The 19,546-nt window shown below is 33.4% G+C and overlaps 1 protein-coding gene across 1 annotated transcript in view; it reads left to right on the top strand.

The window, feature by feature from the left end:
• The first annotated feature begins 23 nt into the window (after positions 1 to 23).
• The window catches only part of LOC106458016 (transcription factor Sp9-like), a 29,361-nt gene continuing 9,838 nt past the window's right edge, over positions 24 to 19,546 (top strand). The window contains exon 1 of the mRNA XM_013917464.1: positions 24 to 152. Coding sequence (XP_013772918.1) covers positions 24 to 152 — 129 coding nt within the window. The remainder of the gene's footprint in view (positions 153 to 19,546) is intronic.

Raw genomic sequence — 19,546 nt, 5'->3', positions numbered from 1 at the left:
GTTGAAATTGATCGTAAAGATTAATGGTTCAAGAAGTCTGTCGGTGCTCAGGAATCAGTCCGTGGACTGAGGGCACAAGCATCGAGTTTACTGAACCAACTGGACAGGACAACGAGCAGTCTTACTCAATAATGGCCAGCACAATTATTGGGGTAAGTGGCAAAAGAAAGAAATCCACCTAGAAGCTAATGAAAATGTTTTAAATTGGAATATTTTTCAGAGTTTGTCTCATTTAACAAAATGTTCATTTCCAAAACATGTCAAGAAAGACTTAAATGAATAATACGATAAAGAATATGTATACATGTATATAAAACTACAATTCCAGGCAGTCTAAGCTGGAAAGATAAACTGATAAATAAATAATATTAGGTATATTTGGAAATAATCATAATAACTTTCTTGGATTATACTGTTTAACTTACGTGAATGTTGCATGATGTGATCCGATGACATTTAATAGTAGAAAAAATATCGTTTTGCATATGAAGAAATTTCAAGAAGGATTTTCGTGGAGAGATGGTTGGAGATAGCAAAAACAAAGCCAGTAAAGAAAACTGATTGTGAAAAAATAACTTTCATAATTATGGGTTGGTTTGAGGTTTAATTGTTGTGTGTTATAACCCATAGACAGTACTTGGACTTTAAGTCCTTTTGTAATGTGATTTGTTATCATCAAAATGTGTTTGAAGCCTTTAGAGTTTTAGAAGTTAACTAGAGTGGAAAATATAGCGACCCAAAATAGCCTGAGGTGATCCAATTGGAATTCAAAAATAATTATAAAAAGTTGAACATAATTTGTCTGTACGCATATTACATACACATCTATCTCATTTTAATACTTGGGTGTTATTGAGGATATTTCTACGACCATACTTAACCTTTATAACAGAAAATAGTTTCCCTTCAACATCATTATACTTAAAGTAACTGATTGGATACAGGCAAGATAAAGACTACTGAGACACTATTAGAATTATAAGACTAAAGAGTTATGTTGCTCTGCTACTGTGTCTTTTTGAATTTATTTATATTGTTATGAAATCTTGTATTTCAGTATTATCCTCTTAGTTTGAATGAGTGCGATGTAGCATAGAAAATTGGCGCTTTTGTTTGCGTTTCAGCAACGGGTTCCGTTTTTTTATTTTGGTTGGGTAATTTGGCATAGGTTAACAAGTATACTCTGCTCTTTCTGAACATTCCTAATTTAAGTATATGAGTAATAATTAGGAAGGGTTTTGTAATTATAATATTAACTACTTAATTTCTTACTGTGAAGAATAATTACTTTATCGATAACATCATGATGCAGAAAAATCTCTGTGTTAACTACATATAAAAATGGATAGGATTCAATATAGTATTTAACCACCCCGAGGGTCCAGAGATAAGTTTACGGTCTTAAAATGCTAAAATCCAGTGTTCGATTCCCGTTAGGGGACTGAGCATAGAGAGCCTATTGTACAGCTTTGCTCTAAAACGAATAAATACACAAACGATATAGTATTATGTATCCAGACACAAATATCTTCAAATTTTCGCCAACATTAAAAATACTTTTAGTTTGTTCAAAGAGAACTAACTCTAGAAAGCTCAGCCTATTCCTTTCTTGTTTTTGTATTTTTCTGGGAGCTCGGTTTCATACGGAAAATCGTTGTCCTCTTTAATAATAGCAATTGTGAATTTTATACATGGGAACAAATGTTAATTGTTTGTATTTGCACTTTTTGACGGTAGGTTAGCCTATAGTGAGTTTTTTTTATAAATAAAAAATGTGTTATATGATATTATATGAGGATCTTCGGCTAAAACAATTGAACTTCATGGAAGTGAAAGTATTTTTCTAATCATTGTCCAGTTTCTTTCTTTTCTTTTGTTGTATGTTAGTCGCATAAAGACTTGATTATTCCAGTATACGTATAGGACAACTCCATGTCGTTAGACTTAATTACTCGACGTGCCTCAAGTGCGTCTGTCGCTAGATATAATCATATAACACATCAACATAATATTCTGCGTATCTCTAGGTTTGGTTACTCAGTACACCTGAAGCACACCATGAGCCCTTGAACTTCATAACATAGCACACTCCAAGTACACTAAATATTGCCGCAGGTAGTCACATAACACACTTTGACTAAACCACACATCGCTAGACACGGTCCTCTAACGCACTTGTTGCTTGCTGTTTGACTGCTGTTAGACCTGTGATCCGTTTGTTTTGTTGTTAAGTAAAAAGCTACACAATGAAATAGCTGTGTTGTGCTCACCACAGGTATCAAAACCCAGTTTTTAGTGATACAAGTCTCCAGACTTTCCGCTTAGCTACTGGGGGAGGTTTTTTTTTATCAGCATCTAATCGTTACTCTGTTTCGAAAGTCTCACTTGCCTTTTCTTTGGGTATCAGTCCATTAGAGTTTTATGTACTCTTTAATTTTTATTTACCTGAAATGATCATGAAATAAGTAAACTTGACGGTATTTCCTGGACGATTGAAAGTGTTGGGTAGTGCAAAAGGCTTTTGTTGACTATTTAGATACTAGGCCTAGCTGAACAAAGTTTATTATGGGTTATATTAACGTTAAGCAGTTAACACAAGCTTAAGCACTGTGTGTCATAGAACTAGGCTTCATAAACGTTCCCACACTTCTCTCCTTGTAACCTTGTTTGTTATAGAGACTAAGTCAGAAGTGCAAACAGATTAGCTTTTACAATATTGTTCTTGTCCTTCAGAAGTCATGTGTTGAAAGAAGTAGTTCTTATGCAAAGTATTTACACGGTAGAGTACATCATGTTTCCATAAGGTATTGAGGTACTAGTTTTTGAAAAACCGAACGACATTTAGACTAAGTAATTATACTAGTACTGATATTTTGTTCTTAATTCATGACTTCAGGATAAATTATTATATACATTAATAATGTTTTTATCTATTTTTAGCTATTATTATATTATAATCTGATATTCATTATAGTTCAATTATTCAGAATAATTGTTAAAGCCATCCACTGATATTTTGGCTGTTCAATGGTTATATAATACGCAGTCCAGCCAAATTTCTCAGTGAAATAGTTTATTTCAGTTTAATTAGTGTGTATTGTTTGTATTTGGTCTCAAACTATTAGTTGTGTACCGTATGTACAAAGCAAGCCCGTGCCCCCGCTGGCTAAGAATGGTCACCAAATTTTGATTATTTATTCAAACTAATGTACAGTCAGAATAACCTTCCCCATTCGACTATGTTTTCAAAATTTCATGGTTACTTGGTCAATACTGAGATTATCATAGAGTTTAGAGACTTACTCTAGGGAAATAGTGAAAACACCAAAAATTACTGTTTTTAGGAACTTGCTACCAAAATATACCATCTAAACTATTTTCATATTTCTGTTTCCTGATATGTTGATAAAGTCATTTTAGTGCTTTATGCTTGTTTGCTAACATAAGACTGCATTTCGGCTACGGGTCTACAAAGTGATATTAATGGTAATATATATAATACTAATAATGTAGGTTTAGTTTCACAGTGACTGGTGAGTTTTATACAATATGCCTTGCTCTGTAGTTTCGCCTAGAGATTAGGACTTACCTTATAGAGTTATCATTGTTGAGGTACATATTGTTATATTGCAATGTATTTTAGGAGCCATAGACCTTGATATCATTTGTATATTTAGCCTTTCATAATACAAAAAAATGTTTTTTTGTTTTACGGTGTCAAATATCTCGATTTCATGTGCGCAGTTAGCTAGCCATTATTGAAAACACACTTGTTTTATAAATCAGTCTTTTTACGGATCACAGAGCTTGGGTGATTAACAATAAAAATATCCAATATAACAACAGTTTGAAATTTTAATAGCAACATCAATATCTGGATATGTTAGACAAAATTTTACCAAAAGCTCAGCTTGATCCCTTAGAGAATAACTGGACCGATCAAAATATTTCTACACCACTCAGAGCAGGGTTAAGTGCTACAGAACTGACGCAATTTCTTGGGGCATTTTTTCTTTTTCTTTTACATTTATACACAGACATTTCAGTGAGATCAAAGAGCTCAAGGCTGCGTATAATATGCCTGATGTTGGGTTTGATGTTTACAAAAGTGAAATGTACTATGTTGTACTTACATGATGCGTGAATGGTGGCCGCCTAGGCGGATTGATCAATTTGTCCACTGTACAAATTCTTCTCTAATTAAACCAGTAATCTCCAGATTTTATTTTTGTATTGCGTAAACAGTCTTTTCAAACTGTTCATTACATTATTCAGAGTTTGATAAGACTTAATCTAAGCTTGTTTAATTTCGAGTTTTATTTTTGTCTGTAATTATGATGAATACTAGTAGAATGTGTCGAAATTCGACAAAATATATAGATTTGTAGTATTTCACTCAATTCGCATTCTATATAGCCACACAAAATCGAATATTTGACCACTAAGATATGCTTTTTTCTAAAAGTTCTTTTAAAACTAAAAAACCGTTTCCGGCAATGTTGATACTGTCAGTAATCACCCCCACCTTCATGTTTACAGGAGAATTTTAAAACATACCTTCTTCAAAAGTTTGAATTAGTCATCCATGTTTTTGCACTTAACAGAATCCACGGAACACAACAAAGTATTGAATTTGTAAATAAAGTCTTAAAACATTGCACAGCTAATCTATTCGAAACGCAAATAAAACCAGAACATGTTCAAACACATTGATTACACCTGCATTTTCTTTAACATGTATAAATGTAAAATATTTTTATTAGCATAAAATGACATGAACAATACTCTGAAAATTGGCCTTTAAAAATCATTTTGATGATACAGCATTACATGAAAATTGTGAAGTTAAAAATTCTGTACTAGAAAAATGTTTTTGCTAAACTTTAACAACATGTACACACACAGAAATTAATAAACATCTATAAAAGTCGCTCTTTGTAGGTCTTACACCTATAGGTATAATTGTTTTTAACAGAGGCGTCGCTAAGTGCTTAAAAGATTCGGGGTGGAAATTTTCGGCGTTTCAGTATGATATCGATCATGGTTTTCTATTTTGATTTTTCAAGACGTCAAATGAGGATTCGGGGCACTGTCAAACAGAATCGGGACACGGGCCCCGTTTGCCAGTGCCTAGCGACTCCTCTGGTTTTTAGTGTATTTCTTTTCCTCTTCTTCTTTATGTTCACGCGCAATGGACAAACAAACATCCATTTTCCCAAATGATATTATTCTGCAAATAGAAAGTATCGAAATTCGACAAAATATATAGAGGTGTGGTATTTCAAATCACGATCTAAAACTAGGGGCTTATGTTGTATACATACTGGAAAAGCAGTTGTAAACTTACACCTTCAGGGACAGTATTTTAATCGTACCCTGGATAGAACTACGTAGAGCTGACTGTGAGGAAACATTGGTTCAGCTAAGTGCATCCTCAACGGACAGACATCCATTTTCCCAAATTATATTATTGTATAATATTTAAATATGTAAAATAAAATTTAATGAATTATATACTGCGACATAACTTATTTGGGAGAGTGGGGCATTGTACATGTTACCCAAAAGTTTAAACAGACTTTCAATAACATAACCTGAATTGTAAACGTTTTGTATTGGTAGGATTGTATGTTCATTTACTCAATACTAAACTTAATCACAAGTGTAATAAGCGTATGATGGTGAGGATGAGTAATGAATTCCCTACTCTTGAAGAAGTAAAAATGGTGAATAATTTATTTTTTTTCTTGTTATCGGTGTACCCGATCCTTGCTACACATTGTTTATGATTTATTATATCCAATGCTGCTCCCAACAACCCAGGCTGCCTGAAGATACTGGAAATGTTTTTGTTTTTTATTATGCGAAACACTTTGTGAATAACTAAGTAGTTATAGTATATATATTCATTAATAACGTTGAAACAAATATGTAATACAATTACAGAACATGTGTAGCTAGCATCAAATCCTTTTAGTTGAGAGTTCTTCTCAAATATACTTGTTTCTATATATATATATAGCATTTAAACTGTTCAATCCTACTCTAAATCCAGCTTATTGAGACCTCTTCTCAGTTCAATACTTAATCCACTTTGTTGAGAGCTTTTGGATAACTGTTCAGTCTGTGCAGTGAATCCACTTTGAAATTTTTTTCCAGTACACCTTTGGCCTGGAAGTGACATGCATTTACTGAAAGTGTTACGTCATTAAGAGATGATCAATTACTTTCAACGCCATTAGCTCTGAGGTAGTCATTTTATGATCTTGAGTAATTTTTTTGTGGAAGTGAATATTTGAAAGATAGCACTTACAATTCAGTTTCCTTAAAGGCTGAATGTTTACCCTTATCATGCAAGAAAATATCTTCGGAGTTCAGGATTATTATACAGCCTTCACAAGGAGATACAACAATACTGTTCTGTTGTACATATTATATTCTAAAAGTTTTATAATATCTATTTTCTCTGCTTGATTTGCATGAGTGGTTGCTAAATCAAATAGGTACATGCGTTTCAAATTTTAAAACAACAAAATTACTGAGATATTAACATTCTGGTTTCTGTGATGAGAGTCAAACGGACACTATTTCACGAAAGGTAGAATTAGCCAATTCTGATTTGATTTTCTTAGCGAAGGATTACATCGAAAGGAGTAGCGTATGTAAATCGTCTGTCGACTAGCAAGTAAATTCGGTGACCGTTCATTATTCCGAAGGCCCGATAGTCAAAATTGAATGCATAAACATATTCGTAGGTCCATAATGGACAAATGCAATCTCAAATGCAAATATTAAAAGGTACATTTTGGAGGGGTTCGGGAGACCAGCTGCCCCTGACGGCTTGATCTCGTTTTAAATACAAACAACAGAAATATTTTAATCGACATTGCATTAGCTCGGTGTTAAGATATTTTTACTGACTGGATGCTTTCAACATTTTTAATGAGGCTAGGATATAACATTCGTCGTCAAAGCACTATAGAATAATAATCTTGCATGTTCATTCTCTCAGAAAAGCTAGATATGTAGGCTCTGCAGGTAACACTACACATGCATACAAGAAAATAATGTCGAAGAAATGATGATAAACATTATCCATATATTCATAAAAAAACTGCAACATTTTAGGTCATATCCTGGGGTGTTTTTATCATAAAATTTTACAAATTTAACCAAACAATCAATTTAACATTTTAACTGCTAAAAGAAACAACGGCAACAAAAAAGGGGCAATTGTTGTCCTTAGGTGGATTTCACTTAGCTTTTAACAGAGTACTAAATATAGTAATAGGCTTAAAGTAGCTACTCCTGTTATTGTGTATTTTTAAAATCTCTGATGGACTATTAAAAATGTTTTACTACAGAAAACTATTATGCCAAACCTCGCTGGGTGTAATTACTAGGAAAATTGGCTTATTTTATGTTGGTGTTGTGTAATTTAATTGAGAGGTAAAAAGAACTAGGGTATAAAAATTATTTTTTCACTATGTTTTCGATGATTTTACAAGTTTCTTTTGAACAGGCACAACGTTATCTAAAACACAGCCGGTTACACTTTATTTAACATACCATCAGAAATAAGCTTTGCCATATTAACTCGGCAAAATATTTTATATTCATAACAAAGTCTTTGTTTGTTTGTTTTAGAGCAAAGCTACATTGGGCTATCTACTGTGTCCACCGCGGGGAATCGAACTCCGGATTTTAGCGTTGTCTGTCCGTAAACTTAGCGCTGTCCCACTGGAGGACAACAAAACACTGAAATCGTTAAAGATTTATCAAAACTACAATTTTTTGGACAAATCCTAGATTGAATATAGGCTTGTTTATCATATAAATTTGATTAACGTGTTTTTCTTCTTCCGAGCAACTCAACCAGGGTATGAGCGAAGGTTATCAACGATATTCTTAGGTAGTAATAGTGACGAAACTTGACTTCATGGGGCCCGTGACGCAAGATGACATGGGGTTGTGAGCTATTGTGGGGTCCCTTCTCCAAAGAGACTGAGGGAGGCCTCAAGAGTCCTTAGACTTGATCCAACCATAAGATAAGGTAGTTGTGCAACTGGTTAGTAAATTAATTCACTAACAACTTCAGTTTTGTTGACTAGGCTTGTCAGTGTTGAATTTTAAGACTACGTTATGTCGAATAAACGGTCACAGAACAGATAATTAATTACGTGAAGACTAACGCCAACTGTTTTGAGAGGAGGTGGGGGGGACAGGCGTTACGTGAAAACTCTGTTAATAATGAATTGGTAAACAACAGTTTATAAGCATATGGAAGTAGTCTATTTGGTGGGGGGACAGGCGTTACGTGAATACTCTGTTAATAATGAATTGGTAAACAACAGTTTATAAGCATATGGAAGTAGTATATTTGGGGGGGGGACATATTACATGTTTCGACAGAACACTGGTCTGTCTTCTAGCCTCTGACGATTCTTGGTGCAAGACTTGAGTAGTCATAGTTTCCTCTCTAGACATGACTAGTGTATAATGTATCAGATAGTTAACTTTCATTTTTTATGACAAAGAACTACTGTATGTAGTGGTGTGAAAAGCAGATTTAACGCAAATATTGAAATGCTGTTAGCTAATAAACATAAAACCACTCCTTGTAACAATATGTGGAGGAAGGCTTAAAATTTCAGCAAAGAACTGATTTCGCTTCGTATTATAAAACACGAAATGACATCACTTTGTGCTATACTGTACTTACTGTTCTTGGAAGAAACGGATATAACTTTGTACTATATTATAATCATTACTCTAGGAGATCTGATATCACTTTGGCTATATTGTACTTACTGTTCTTTTAAGAAACGGATATCACTTTATACTGTATTAATCTTAGTATTACAGCAACGAGTCAGTGTCACCTAGTCTTATATTATATTCATTATTCCAGGGTAACTGACATCATTTTGTACTATGCTACATTTAGTACTACAGGAAATAATTATTACTTTTTACTACATTAATATTCCTATAGGAGTGATTGATATACTTCTACAGTATGTTCGATAATTTAGTGACAGTATTATGTAACACCTGAACAATTTTATGTATCTCTGGAATTCAAACAAGTGCGTTCCTTTTCTGTTGACTGTTCTATTAGTGTATTACGATAAAGCTGCAGCAATGATTTACACGTTTATAACTGCTAGGAAAATTTTATTTTAGAGGGTATTCTACGTAATACAGATAAATTTATAGGAATGAGAAATGATGACACAACAACCAGGGAAGCCAAACTTACGACATCGTATTTAAAGTTAAAAAAGAAGATAGTGTCATAATGGAAGACGTACCAAAAATCCCACCAATGGGCTCATAACGTTCACTAACAGAGATCTCCAGTTATACCACTTATTTCTAGTTTAGGTACCTTTAACCAGCCATCAGTTTGTACAGAATAATTATTCTGTTAAATAAAACAGAAAATTGACCAATATTTTGCCGAAACATATAGTATGTTTCCAAAAAATAAATCACTCTATTATGCTTATAAATCGTTGTTTGCCAACTTATTATTATATTACCATAATGTGCAGGAGCGTCGAGAGCCAACACGGGCTCCGGGGCGAACATCCTCGCCGGGTCTCTTTCTCTCTCTTTTTTAACATTTTTAAGAACTTATTAAAAAGAAGATCCTAAATTAGGACATCAACGAGCTCATAAACAAGGCAAAATCATAGCAGCAGCCGTTTATAGCTCATAGTATAAGGGTAAAAACGTTAATAAAGTAACAACAAAGAACTATTAAATCTATAAAGTAACAAATATATATTACTTATTACCCAAATTATTATTTGAATTATTCTTAAGTTACGAAGCGCTTATATGCAAAGAAAAGACAGAAATTATGCTTTTTATGATTAAATAAAGATGTAGCCTAAATGTGCTTAGATGTTCATGTCTTAAGTAACAAGGTTATACTTACCACTAAAGTGTATCATAGACCTACATTCACTGAATTATATTCATATTTTGAAGTATCACTTCTCCAATTCTTAAAGAAAATCTGGTTAATACATTGCTGCACAGTGTTTAAAATATCAGAAAATGAAACTCTTTTTTGAGCAGAAGTTGAAAACGTTAAGCAAACGCTTAGAAACTGTTTTCCCTTATAATTACTAAGCAGAATAATCCAACAAAAACTGAAAAACTAAATATCTCACCTATTGCTATACTAGATGTTTTAAAAAACCGTTACTCGTAGATTAATTAGGCACTATTTTATACACGATTAAGAAGAAAATTATGAAAATAACCAAACAGCTAATAGACAAGTTTTTAATGTTTCTTTAAAACAAAGTCTACATTAAAGCTATCAGGACAAAGAACGTCCATTGAATACCTCGCTAGTGGTATATTAGTTGCCATCATGCTATCAACCACTACAAGGACCTGCAGTCAAAGAAAGGAACACTGTAACAGTAAAACCTATAACACGATCAGTATTACTAATTGCTGTGTAAAGGAATGTGATGTTATGTCTACTTCACACTATCATCCACTCCGGGAAGAAATTCAACTTAAGAGTGCTAGAATCTCTTGTTCTGGAGTTTAGAAAATTAGCTCTTAACCAGAAAATGAGCGCATTGCCACTACATCTTCATTCGTGAAAATGTAGAGAAAGAACTGAAGATGCTCTTCGATCGTTGATATTTTTTTTACCTTATTACATATCGTGGATATTAAGTGGATTATCAACCAAATAAACGCTCTTGAATGGCTCAACAGTAAGCTTGAAGGCGTACAATCCTACAATTTTGGATTCGATCTATGTGGTGGGCACAGCGTAATTACTCTAGTGTTCCGAGTTGTTCTCAAAGAAACAAATGAATAAATAGTAAAAACAATTCAAACACGTAAATACACTAGTGGGATAATGACTATCTGCTTTTAACTGCTAATTCTGCAGTGTTCGCATACCACAAAATTAAAGATTCATGATGTCAGAAAAACACGTAGGTTCAAGAAGTCTTGATATAAAATGATAAAACCCTATATCCCAAGCTCTTTCGAAAGGTGGACCTCTCTTCTTTTGTAAGATACAGAGTAAAAATAAAAACTTTTTACCGGTGTAATCTTCTGTGGAGTCAGGAATGTGAAAAGAATACTGTTTGTTTACGTGTAGAGATTGCGGTCTAAGAAAGAATTGAAGGCTGTGAAATAAACTATCTGAGAAAGTATCACTGCTGTAGAATACACAACATGAGATAAAATCAACTGTTATAGAATACACAGCCTGGGATATAATTGACTTCTGTAGAATACATAGCCTGGGATAGAATTAAATATTATAGAATATACATTCTTTGATGTAATTAACTGTTGCAGAACACATAGTCTGTGACATAAATAACTGCTACGGAACATAGTTTGTGGTATAATTAGCTGCTTTAGAACACGGTAGGTAATATGATTGACTTCTGTAAAACTCGGTCTGTGATAAAATTAACTGCTGTAGAACACGGCCTGTGATACAATTGATTTCTGTAGAACATGGTTAGTGATACAATTAATTTCTGTAGAACACACACAGTCTGTGATATAATTAACTACTGTAGAACATACAATCCGTGATACAATTAAATGCTGTCTGGGATAGAAGTAACTTCTAGAAAATATTACTACTGGAAATCAACTGTATACATACATTCTTTGAAAGGATTCCTGCTGATTTTTGGGGAAATATTTTACTAAATGAGAAATATTTCTAAATCATTACTTACAATAAAACAGTATACGACCATTTTAAAGGACTTTTCCTAAACTAGTGTCATAATATTTGCGAATCCATGGGAATAACTCATTTAAGGAATATTTAAAACATAAACTCTCAAAAGCATGTATGAAGTCTAAAAAAAAACTTTAAAAACTACCACAAAACTGTATGAAGGCCCAAGCTGTTTGTTAAATCTGCCCATTATTTGGATGATAATTGGATGTAGTTGTTGAACCTGATATTGTGAGAAACAGAGTTCTTTCATTATAATGTATGCCAATAAACAAGTACCTTAAACACCACATGTTATACAGTAAGGTTTGAAACACAATATATTAAACACTACATGTTATGTAGTAAGTTTTAAAACACAATACCTTAAAAATCACGTCTCACAAGTACGTTTTGAAAAACGACACCTTAGAAACCACGTGTTATACAGTAAGGTTTGAAACACAATAGATTAAACACTACATGTTATGTAGTAAGTTTTAAAACACAATACCTTAAAAATCACGTCTCACAAGTACGTTTTGAAAAACGACACCTTAGAAACCACGTGTCACACAGTCTGTTTTGAAAACATCTTAAAATCACATGTGGTACAGTGTGTTTGATGTCTCCGCTATATGGAGTGTCTTTTATGTACAACTATTTTTAAAACGCACATGTTATTTCAGAAGACGAGTTTTACTTTGAAATGTGGTATAGGGATAAACCACCTTAGCTCTATGACGCATTCTGATTGTAAGAACAAAGTCTAAAAAGTCATCTTCTGTATAGTAAGGTTAACAGTTAAAAATGGTTTTACTCCTTAAACCACATAGTCTTTCAAATTTTTTATCAGATTTTAATGTTTTTCAGAACTTAAAAGTAGAAGTATACTTTTATGTTTCCACAAAACAGGGGTTGTGTTAAGTTCATCACGAAGATTAGAGTTGTTTAAAAATCTAAATACTTTCATTATTTGTATACATTTACTGCTTATTTATAAAAATCAACACAGATAGAATCTCGTTAATTTGATAAAAAAAGTTAAAAGATTTAAGTCATGAAAACATTGAAAAAATATGCTGATCATAATTAAACTATTGAACTTTTTTAGCTAGTGAATTAGTTTTAACTGTTTTTGAAATAAATGTAACAACGTTATTTAACGACATTATCAAGGGACATGTGAACTTTCAAGAACTATTTACTGTTATCTGAAAATTTAGAGGTCTTTTCGTGTGACTGATGACTGCTAGTGTCATCAAATGAATAAAGATTTTTATAGTATACCAAGAATCGTGGCCTGGTCGCCTCATGTGTCAGCAAAATGCACGGAAGGGTCTTGTTATAGGATATTCGTTCGCGCCTCTTAAGGAAGATAACTTGTAATGAGATAGGCAAGGACTAACTAAGACATGACATACCAAGGTGGGTCTATGATAATTGAGGGGTAACTCAATGCCGGTTTCAACAAGATACTGGCACACTAATGTCGTCAAAAATTAATAATTCAGACGTTGATCAGTTATATGTGATTCTATATCTATCTAAACAGGTAGTATTGAGGCGTTTCACACGCTGTTCTTGTGTGCTACATTAGTTACAATTCTGTACTGGCTGATGGATCATCTTACAATTACGGTTTCAGCAACTTTTCGCTGTGAGATACTAGGCAAGTATTATTTTTCCATGCCATCTTAACTTTTACGTAGAACTACAGTTTCATAAACTATTAAAATAAAGATATGGCCCAGAATTATTCGTTTAAGCCTTTTGGAACTACACCTTTCAGGTTCTGTTTATCAACCCTATATCAAATATAATTTATAAGGAGATAACATCAGTATACATGTATTAACTAAACGAGATAATGTAACTTTGAATTTTGGAGGTGGTCATTATTTTGTGTACATTATTGCTTGCCTTTTACTCTCGATTTATAAATCCATACTGGTTCAAAGGTAAGCTCGAGGGGTTATAATACTAAAAATGGTGGTATGATCCCGCGATGCGTACAGCGTAGGTAGCCCGTTGTGTATCTTTGCGCTTAAACAAAATAAACAAACAAACACATATTAATTATACTTGTCACAAGTGAATATTTTAGGCCCATTATAAATATTTTTAACACTAAATTATTATTCTAGTCCCTTGGGAAGTTTCAAGAATTAGAAGAGTCTATATTAACAGTATTTCAACCACCACACTACATTCGTTATATCCACTGCGTTTCGCTCAATTCAGAGCTGTTCGGGCCGACTTGGATTAACCAAATACAGTAGTGGTAGGAATACTGTTTATATTGGACACTTGTAAAAGGCGTTCACACCATAATAATTGGCCTATCTAAATAGTATTCCGACCACTACTGTATTCATTGTATCCAAACAGGCCTGAATATATCTGGATTGAGCGAAACGTGTTGTCGGCAATGGATATGACGAATGTAGTTTGGTTGAAATACTATTATTGTACACTTTTATAATTATTGAAAATTCCTAAGGGACTAGATTGAGAATGTAGTGCCAAAAATATAATGTACCTAAAATAATATCTTATGATAAATAATTAATTATAATCATGCTTCCTCAGCTTGTAAAACACGTTCACACCAAAACGAACACATATCTTCTTCAAGTTTTTTTTATTATTTGCTTATGAATTAAACACTTTTTAGTTGAATCTTTATGGGGCCTACCACTAAATAATTGTTCTTATCATAAATAGCGAACAACTGTTTCTGTAAATATTTTGTTAAAAAATTGCAATGTCGCCAGCTGGCGGACCTCGCATTACCCACTGTGTCACTGGGCTTGATAGTCTCTGTTAATAATGATTTCATCAAAGAGGCTTCACGCTTGAACGGTCAAAACAGTCACAGCTCATGTTTCTCAGCCGAACAGAAAATTATCGGATAGGTTATGTGTACTCATGCTTTTTTCTGAGCCGATTCTAAACACTACCCTTTTATAAGCTCTTTATTTTTATATTCATAAAATGTTGTCTGCATGAAGATGGCAGGTAATCATGCTACATATAGATATATTTTCTTTTTCATTTTAATGACGCCAAATGAAATATGTCATCGATATATTAAGAATATAAAACAAAAATGATAATACATTGTTATTTATGTGTCATGCGCATTCTTTGGTCATTTTGTATACCTGGTTTTGAATTATCTAGTGCTAAGTGACACTGAACGTTCTAAACAAATATGTTTCCAAAACATATTTTTATTCCGCACTGTTGCGTGTGGCTAAGTTGTAAGTTTCAGTTCATAAACTGTTCCATGTGACTACGATGTAAGTTCCAGTTCATAAACTGTTGTGTTTGGCTATGTTTTATGTCATAGTTCACAGACTGTTTTTGTGGCTAAGTTGTAAGTCTTATTTCATAGACTGATTCGTGTGACTAAGTTGTAAGTTCTAATTCATAGACTGTTACGTGTGACTACGTTGTAAGTTGTTGTTTTTCTCTTTTCCTTGTTTAAGTTACACCTACAAACGTGCACAAAAGTGAGGCATTTTCCATAACAAAACTCAAGTATTCGTCTGTAATGTGTTTTTGACATTCTTGATATAATACCATATTTTCTCATCCATCACTAAATTCTTCTTACCTTAGGTTAAAACGTACAAGCTTTTACCTAGTGAGATGTTCATTTATATTAAACATAAGTATTACATTAAGACAATAAACCTTTTGGCTTAGTTAAAAACATCTTTGGTTCAAAATGCTTCATGGAAATACGGTAATAACCAAACAAAGTAGACAACGTTTCTGCATGGAAATATGTAATAGCTAAAAAAAGGGAGGTGTTAGTTATATTGCATAATTTACGCTTGGCAACGAAATATAAATGCAGTAAGAACTCCCCACGCCTTCAAACAATTTATCCTAATATAAGTAAAAACTAAGGATAGTATTACCACGTACTCTGTTATGATGCTTAGAAATTCTTCTACAACTTAGATTATGTTATTAACTGTACAGCAGAAGTGCTTTACAAGTTTTTGTGAGTCATATCTGGTATTTGATCAGAACCTCGTAATGTCTAGTAGTACAGTGCAAGGTTTTGTTAAAACGTGTTGCATAAATTTAGAAACTATTGCGCTTTCTTTCATTTATTTGTTATATGAACCCCACTAATGTGATGCTCTTGTTTGTTGTTAACCACAAATTTACACAATGAGCTATCAGTGCTTTTCCGTCGGGTGTATCGAAACCCGATTTTAGCTTGAAAAATCCTCAGACTTGCTGCTGAGCCATCGGGGACAAATGATGCTCTAAGTTTATATACAACTCACATAAGCCGCCAAGCGTAAGCTGTATTGAGACTAAATTTTCCCTCTATTGAGAGAATAACACTGAATGATATGCACACTTCTAAATCAGTGCTTTAATGACTCATGTTCGCTCAACCCATGGCCGAATTTCAGAAATAATCCAGGCTATATTTTGGGAGTATGTGTTTTGCCATTAAAAATGCATTTAATGTTATTGTTTTTTTTGTTCTTGCATTGGAGAAAAAGCAAACTAATAGGATATAATTGTTTGAAGAGGGTATGTGAGTGTGTGTGTCTAATAAATAAGTGCTTTATTACGTCTCGAGCTTTTAAGTGATGATTCCAGAACCATGGTGTACAGAATACATGCAATCCCCGCGTGATGAATATTAAAGAAATATTGAATCCGATATTTTCATCACATCATCATAATAATTATAAATTTTAGTTTTGAAAAATTGTGTAAAGAAAATGTTTTGCAAACAATGAAGTATATGAGGGATATAATGACCAAGTTATTTAGCTTGTTTTTTTTATTCAATATAAGATTTAAATGTCTTAGTAAATAGAATACCATTTAAAGATTGAAATTGAAGAAACTCATGCTCACAAACCTTCATGCAGTACGAGATGGGTGTTGTCACAGACCACTGCATTCGAACGACTGTTTCGCATCCATCCCATGATCAACGAGGTGAGACCGGCGTTGGAACGCGAGACAGTGTATTCCATATGTTACATTGTGGGGGGTTTTCCCCACACCATGCTTCAGCGTCTTTCCACAACTGTGTTTGATTCACTCTATCAGAAAGTCAACTTTCACACCAGTTTTAAAAACATTCTATAAATGATATCTGTGTCTGGTGAGCTTATATTTGTATTGAGTCAAAAGCTAAGCTGGATACTATTGCTAAAACCTATCTGCTTTATTATTCTTAAGAATAGTTTAATTATCATTGATATAATAATTTTCAAGCACAGATTTCCGGTGCTTTGGTATTGTTGTTTTGTAAAGCGGTTTTCCTATAGCTTGTTCTTTTATGGGTTTTTTTTGGGGGTAGTGGGGGCGACAGATATTGAAGAAACAGCTATAGTGATCTTGAACTTATGAGAAATGAAATATAACACATCTCTGGTGATGTAAGAGAAAACATCAAACTAAACTTTATTTTTCTGATTTTCAACATATTTTATATACAAAGATCTGCTTATAGGTATCCATTAAGAGAAACGAACCTGAGAAAGTGATATTCTTTTCGTCACATAAAATGCAAGTTTTTCCCTCTGGTACTAAGTTGGTGCTAATATGGGTATAATGGTTGGTTTAACTGTAACAATTCACACAGTTTAAAATCGGACATAATTATTTGAACATACACTTGCATCTCAATAGCATTTGCTTCACAAAAAAACGATGCAATAAAAGAATGATAAAACGTCCTTAGAACCGTACATGAGAAACGAGTACATTCTTTAACAAGGTGGAGAGTTTGTATCTGTTGTCTCTAGAAACACTTTAGTTATTATACTGTCTCTGTCTATCTCACTCCGAATGTGTTCCTTAGCAGCGGCTTGCCGTACATAAACATAGTCAATAAGAATCTAAGTTATTAAAGCATCAGTGCTTTTTAACATAATTTTGAGTGTTTAATGTAAGCATAGTTGTGAAAGAAGTCGCAGTATGTGTAACAACTTAGTCATTAATATTTGTTAAATGCTTTCATAATTATAGTGCATAATGTGTTAGCTCATTACATTTATTTATTGTGTTAATGACAAGAGTAAGAAGAAGAATAAATTATAAAACCTATGATTGAAGATAAGGGAAAATGTACAGTGTAACTATATGTCAAGCCTGCTGAGATACGATAGACATAGTAGTGGCTGAGAGCTATTTATATTTTCAAATTACACTAACAACTGTTATAGTGTGAACCAGACCAAGTTAGTGAAGTGTGATCTTATCAGTTTTATTTAAATCATTTATAAATTAGAATTGGGGTAAGTATTAGTAACAAATTATTAATTATTTACAGTGTTATATGTACTTCAAAGTATAGGAGATATGCTTCATATTTCTAGACACAGGATACAGGTGCTATCTCGAATAAGTGATATACATTTATATATATATATATATCAACCTTTCATGTTTTTCCCTTTTGTAATACTAGCTTCTAAGTTCAACAGTTTATCAAAGGCAACTGTATTTAAGAACCATTGTCTGTTCTAGTAATATCTTTTAGTGTTAATAGATATGGCAATATTGTTATGATTAAAAACAGCCAGAGTTCTCAGTTTTTCTTATGCCTCAGTGTATATTTGATGTAAATAACATAAACCACGTAAAACTAATTACAGAAACCAGTTAATGATAAGTACGTTCGAGTTAACATCCTCCTATCAAAACTTGAACTTCGAGAGAGCTCATCATTACCCACCATTCCTGGCTCTCCATTTCATTTCAGGGGCAACATGTTCTCGCTGTCCTAAAGGTCAACCTGGCATGTGTGAGAAATGCAAAGTTTTCCTCTGATCAAAACCCAGACATATCTGCTACATGCTATTTTTCAAACAAAATGGAACAACGTTCTCGGAGCAAGCTTTACAAATCGCACGCGGTGAGCACGATACGCTGAAAAGTCGGCATGTTCAGAACTTGCTTAGCTACCCAAGTTTTGTCAGTCTCGTTCGGTGACACAAATTGTAGGCTTTGAGCACCCCCGCTGTGAACGGGCTTTTATGGCTGTGGTCCCGTCAGCCGTGTCGTACATATGTTCCGATGCCAACACAGAATAGACGATTCAGACAGTAGATCTAGACCTGGACTTGGTGTGAATGGTGATGAGTATTGTCAACGCTTAGGTGATTTCTATAGCTAAATAGCTGAAAGAGGTTTGAAGGACACGCTTTTGGTGTCGTCTGACGAGCCCCTAACCCCTCCTGGTTCTCTTTCTTAGTGGCTCTTGTAAAGAACTGAAGAACAGATTTCTATGGTATCTAGACTTAGTTGTGTAAACGTTTAGATATCCAGCAACACGTTTAGCTTAACTGATAGATTGGTGGATTGAATACCCAATGATCCTGCTTTTTAAAGTAGAGACAACATTTCGATGTGAAATAATTAATTTATGTGTCTGTGTAATGGAGGGGTATTCTTTAGAGAAAATAACCTCTTCGACGAAAACTTAAATGTTGTGTTCAAGTTAAGTTCCTCACACGGATGTTTGTCTCTCATAACTATCGGTTTCATAGGTTGCTCTTCATAGCTACTTTGTAGACACATAGCAACTTGTCCATGTGTAAAGGAGCAGAAAATGAAGACGTACCTTTGACGTAAAATATAAGGAACTTCCATTAAAAGCTTTAATCACAGGGAATTAGTAAAGAAAAGTTTTATGTAAAACAGGTTCATTATTTCTTTGCCTTTAACAAGTGATTATCAGAGAAAAGTTTTCAGTAAAACAACGAACAGTTTCATTATAAAGAATATGAGCTTGGTAGGGCAAAAGTGTTGAGTACAATATCT

Source organism: Limulus polyphemus, unplaced genomic scaffold, assembly GCF_000517525.1.
Source record: "Limulus polyphemus unplaced genomic scaffold, Limulus_polyphemus-2.1.2 Scaffold404, whole genome shotgun sequence".
Classification (NCBI taxonomy): Eukaryota; Metazoa; Arthropoda; class Merostomata; order Xiphosura; family Limulidae; genus Limulus; species Limulus polyphemus.
Note: the sequence above shows the minus strand (reverse complement) of the source record. Positions and strands in the feature narration are given on the sequence as shown.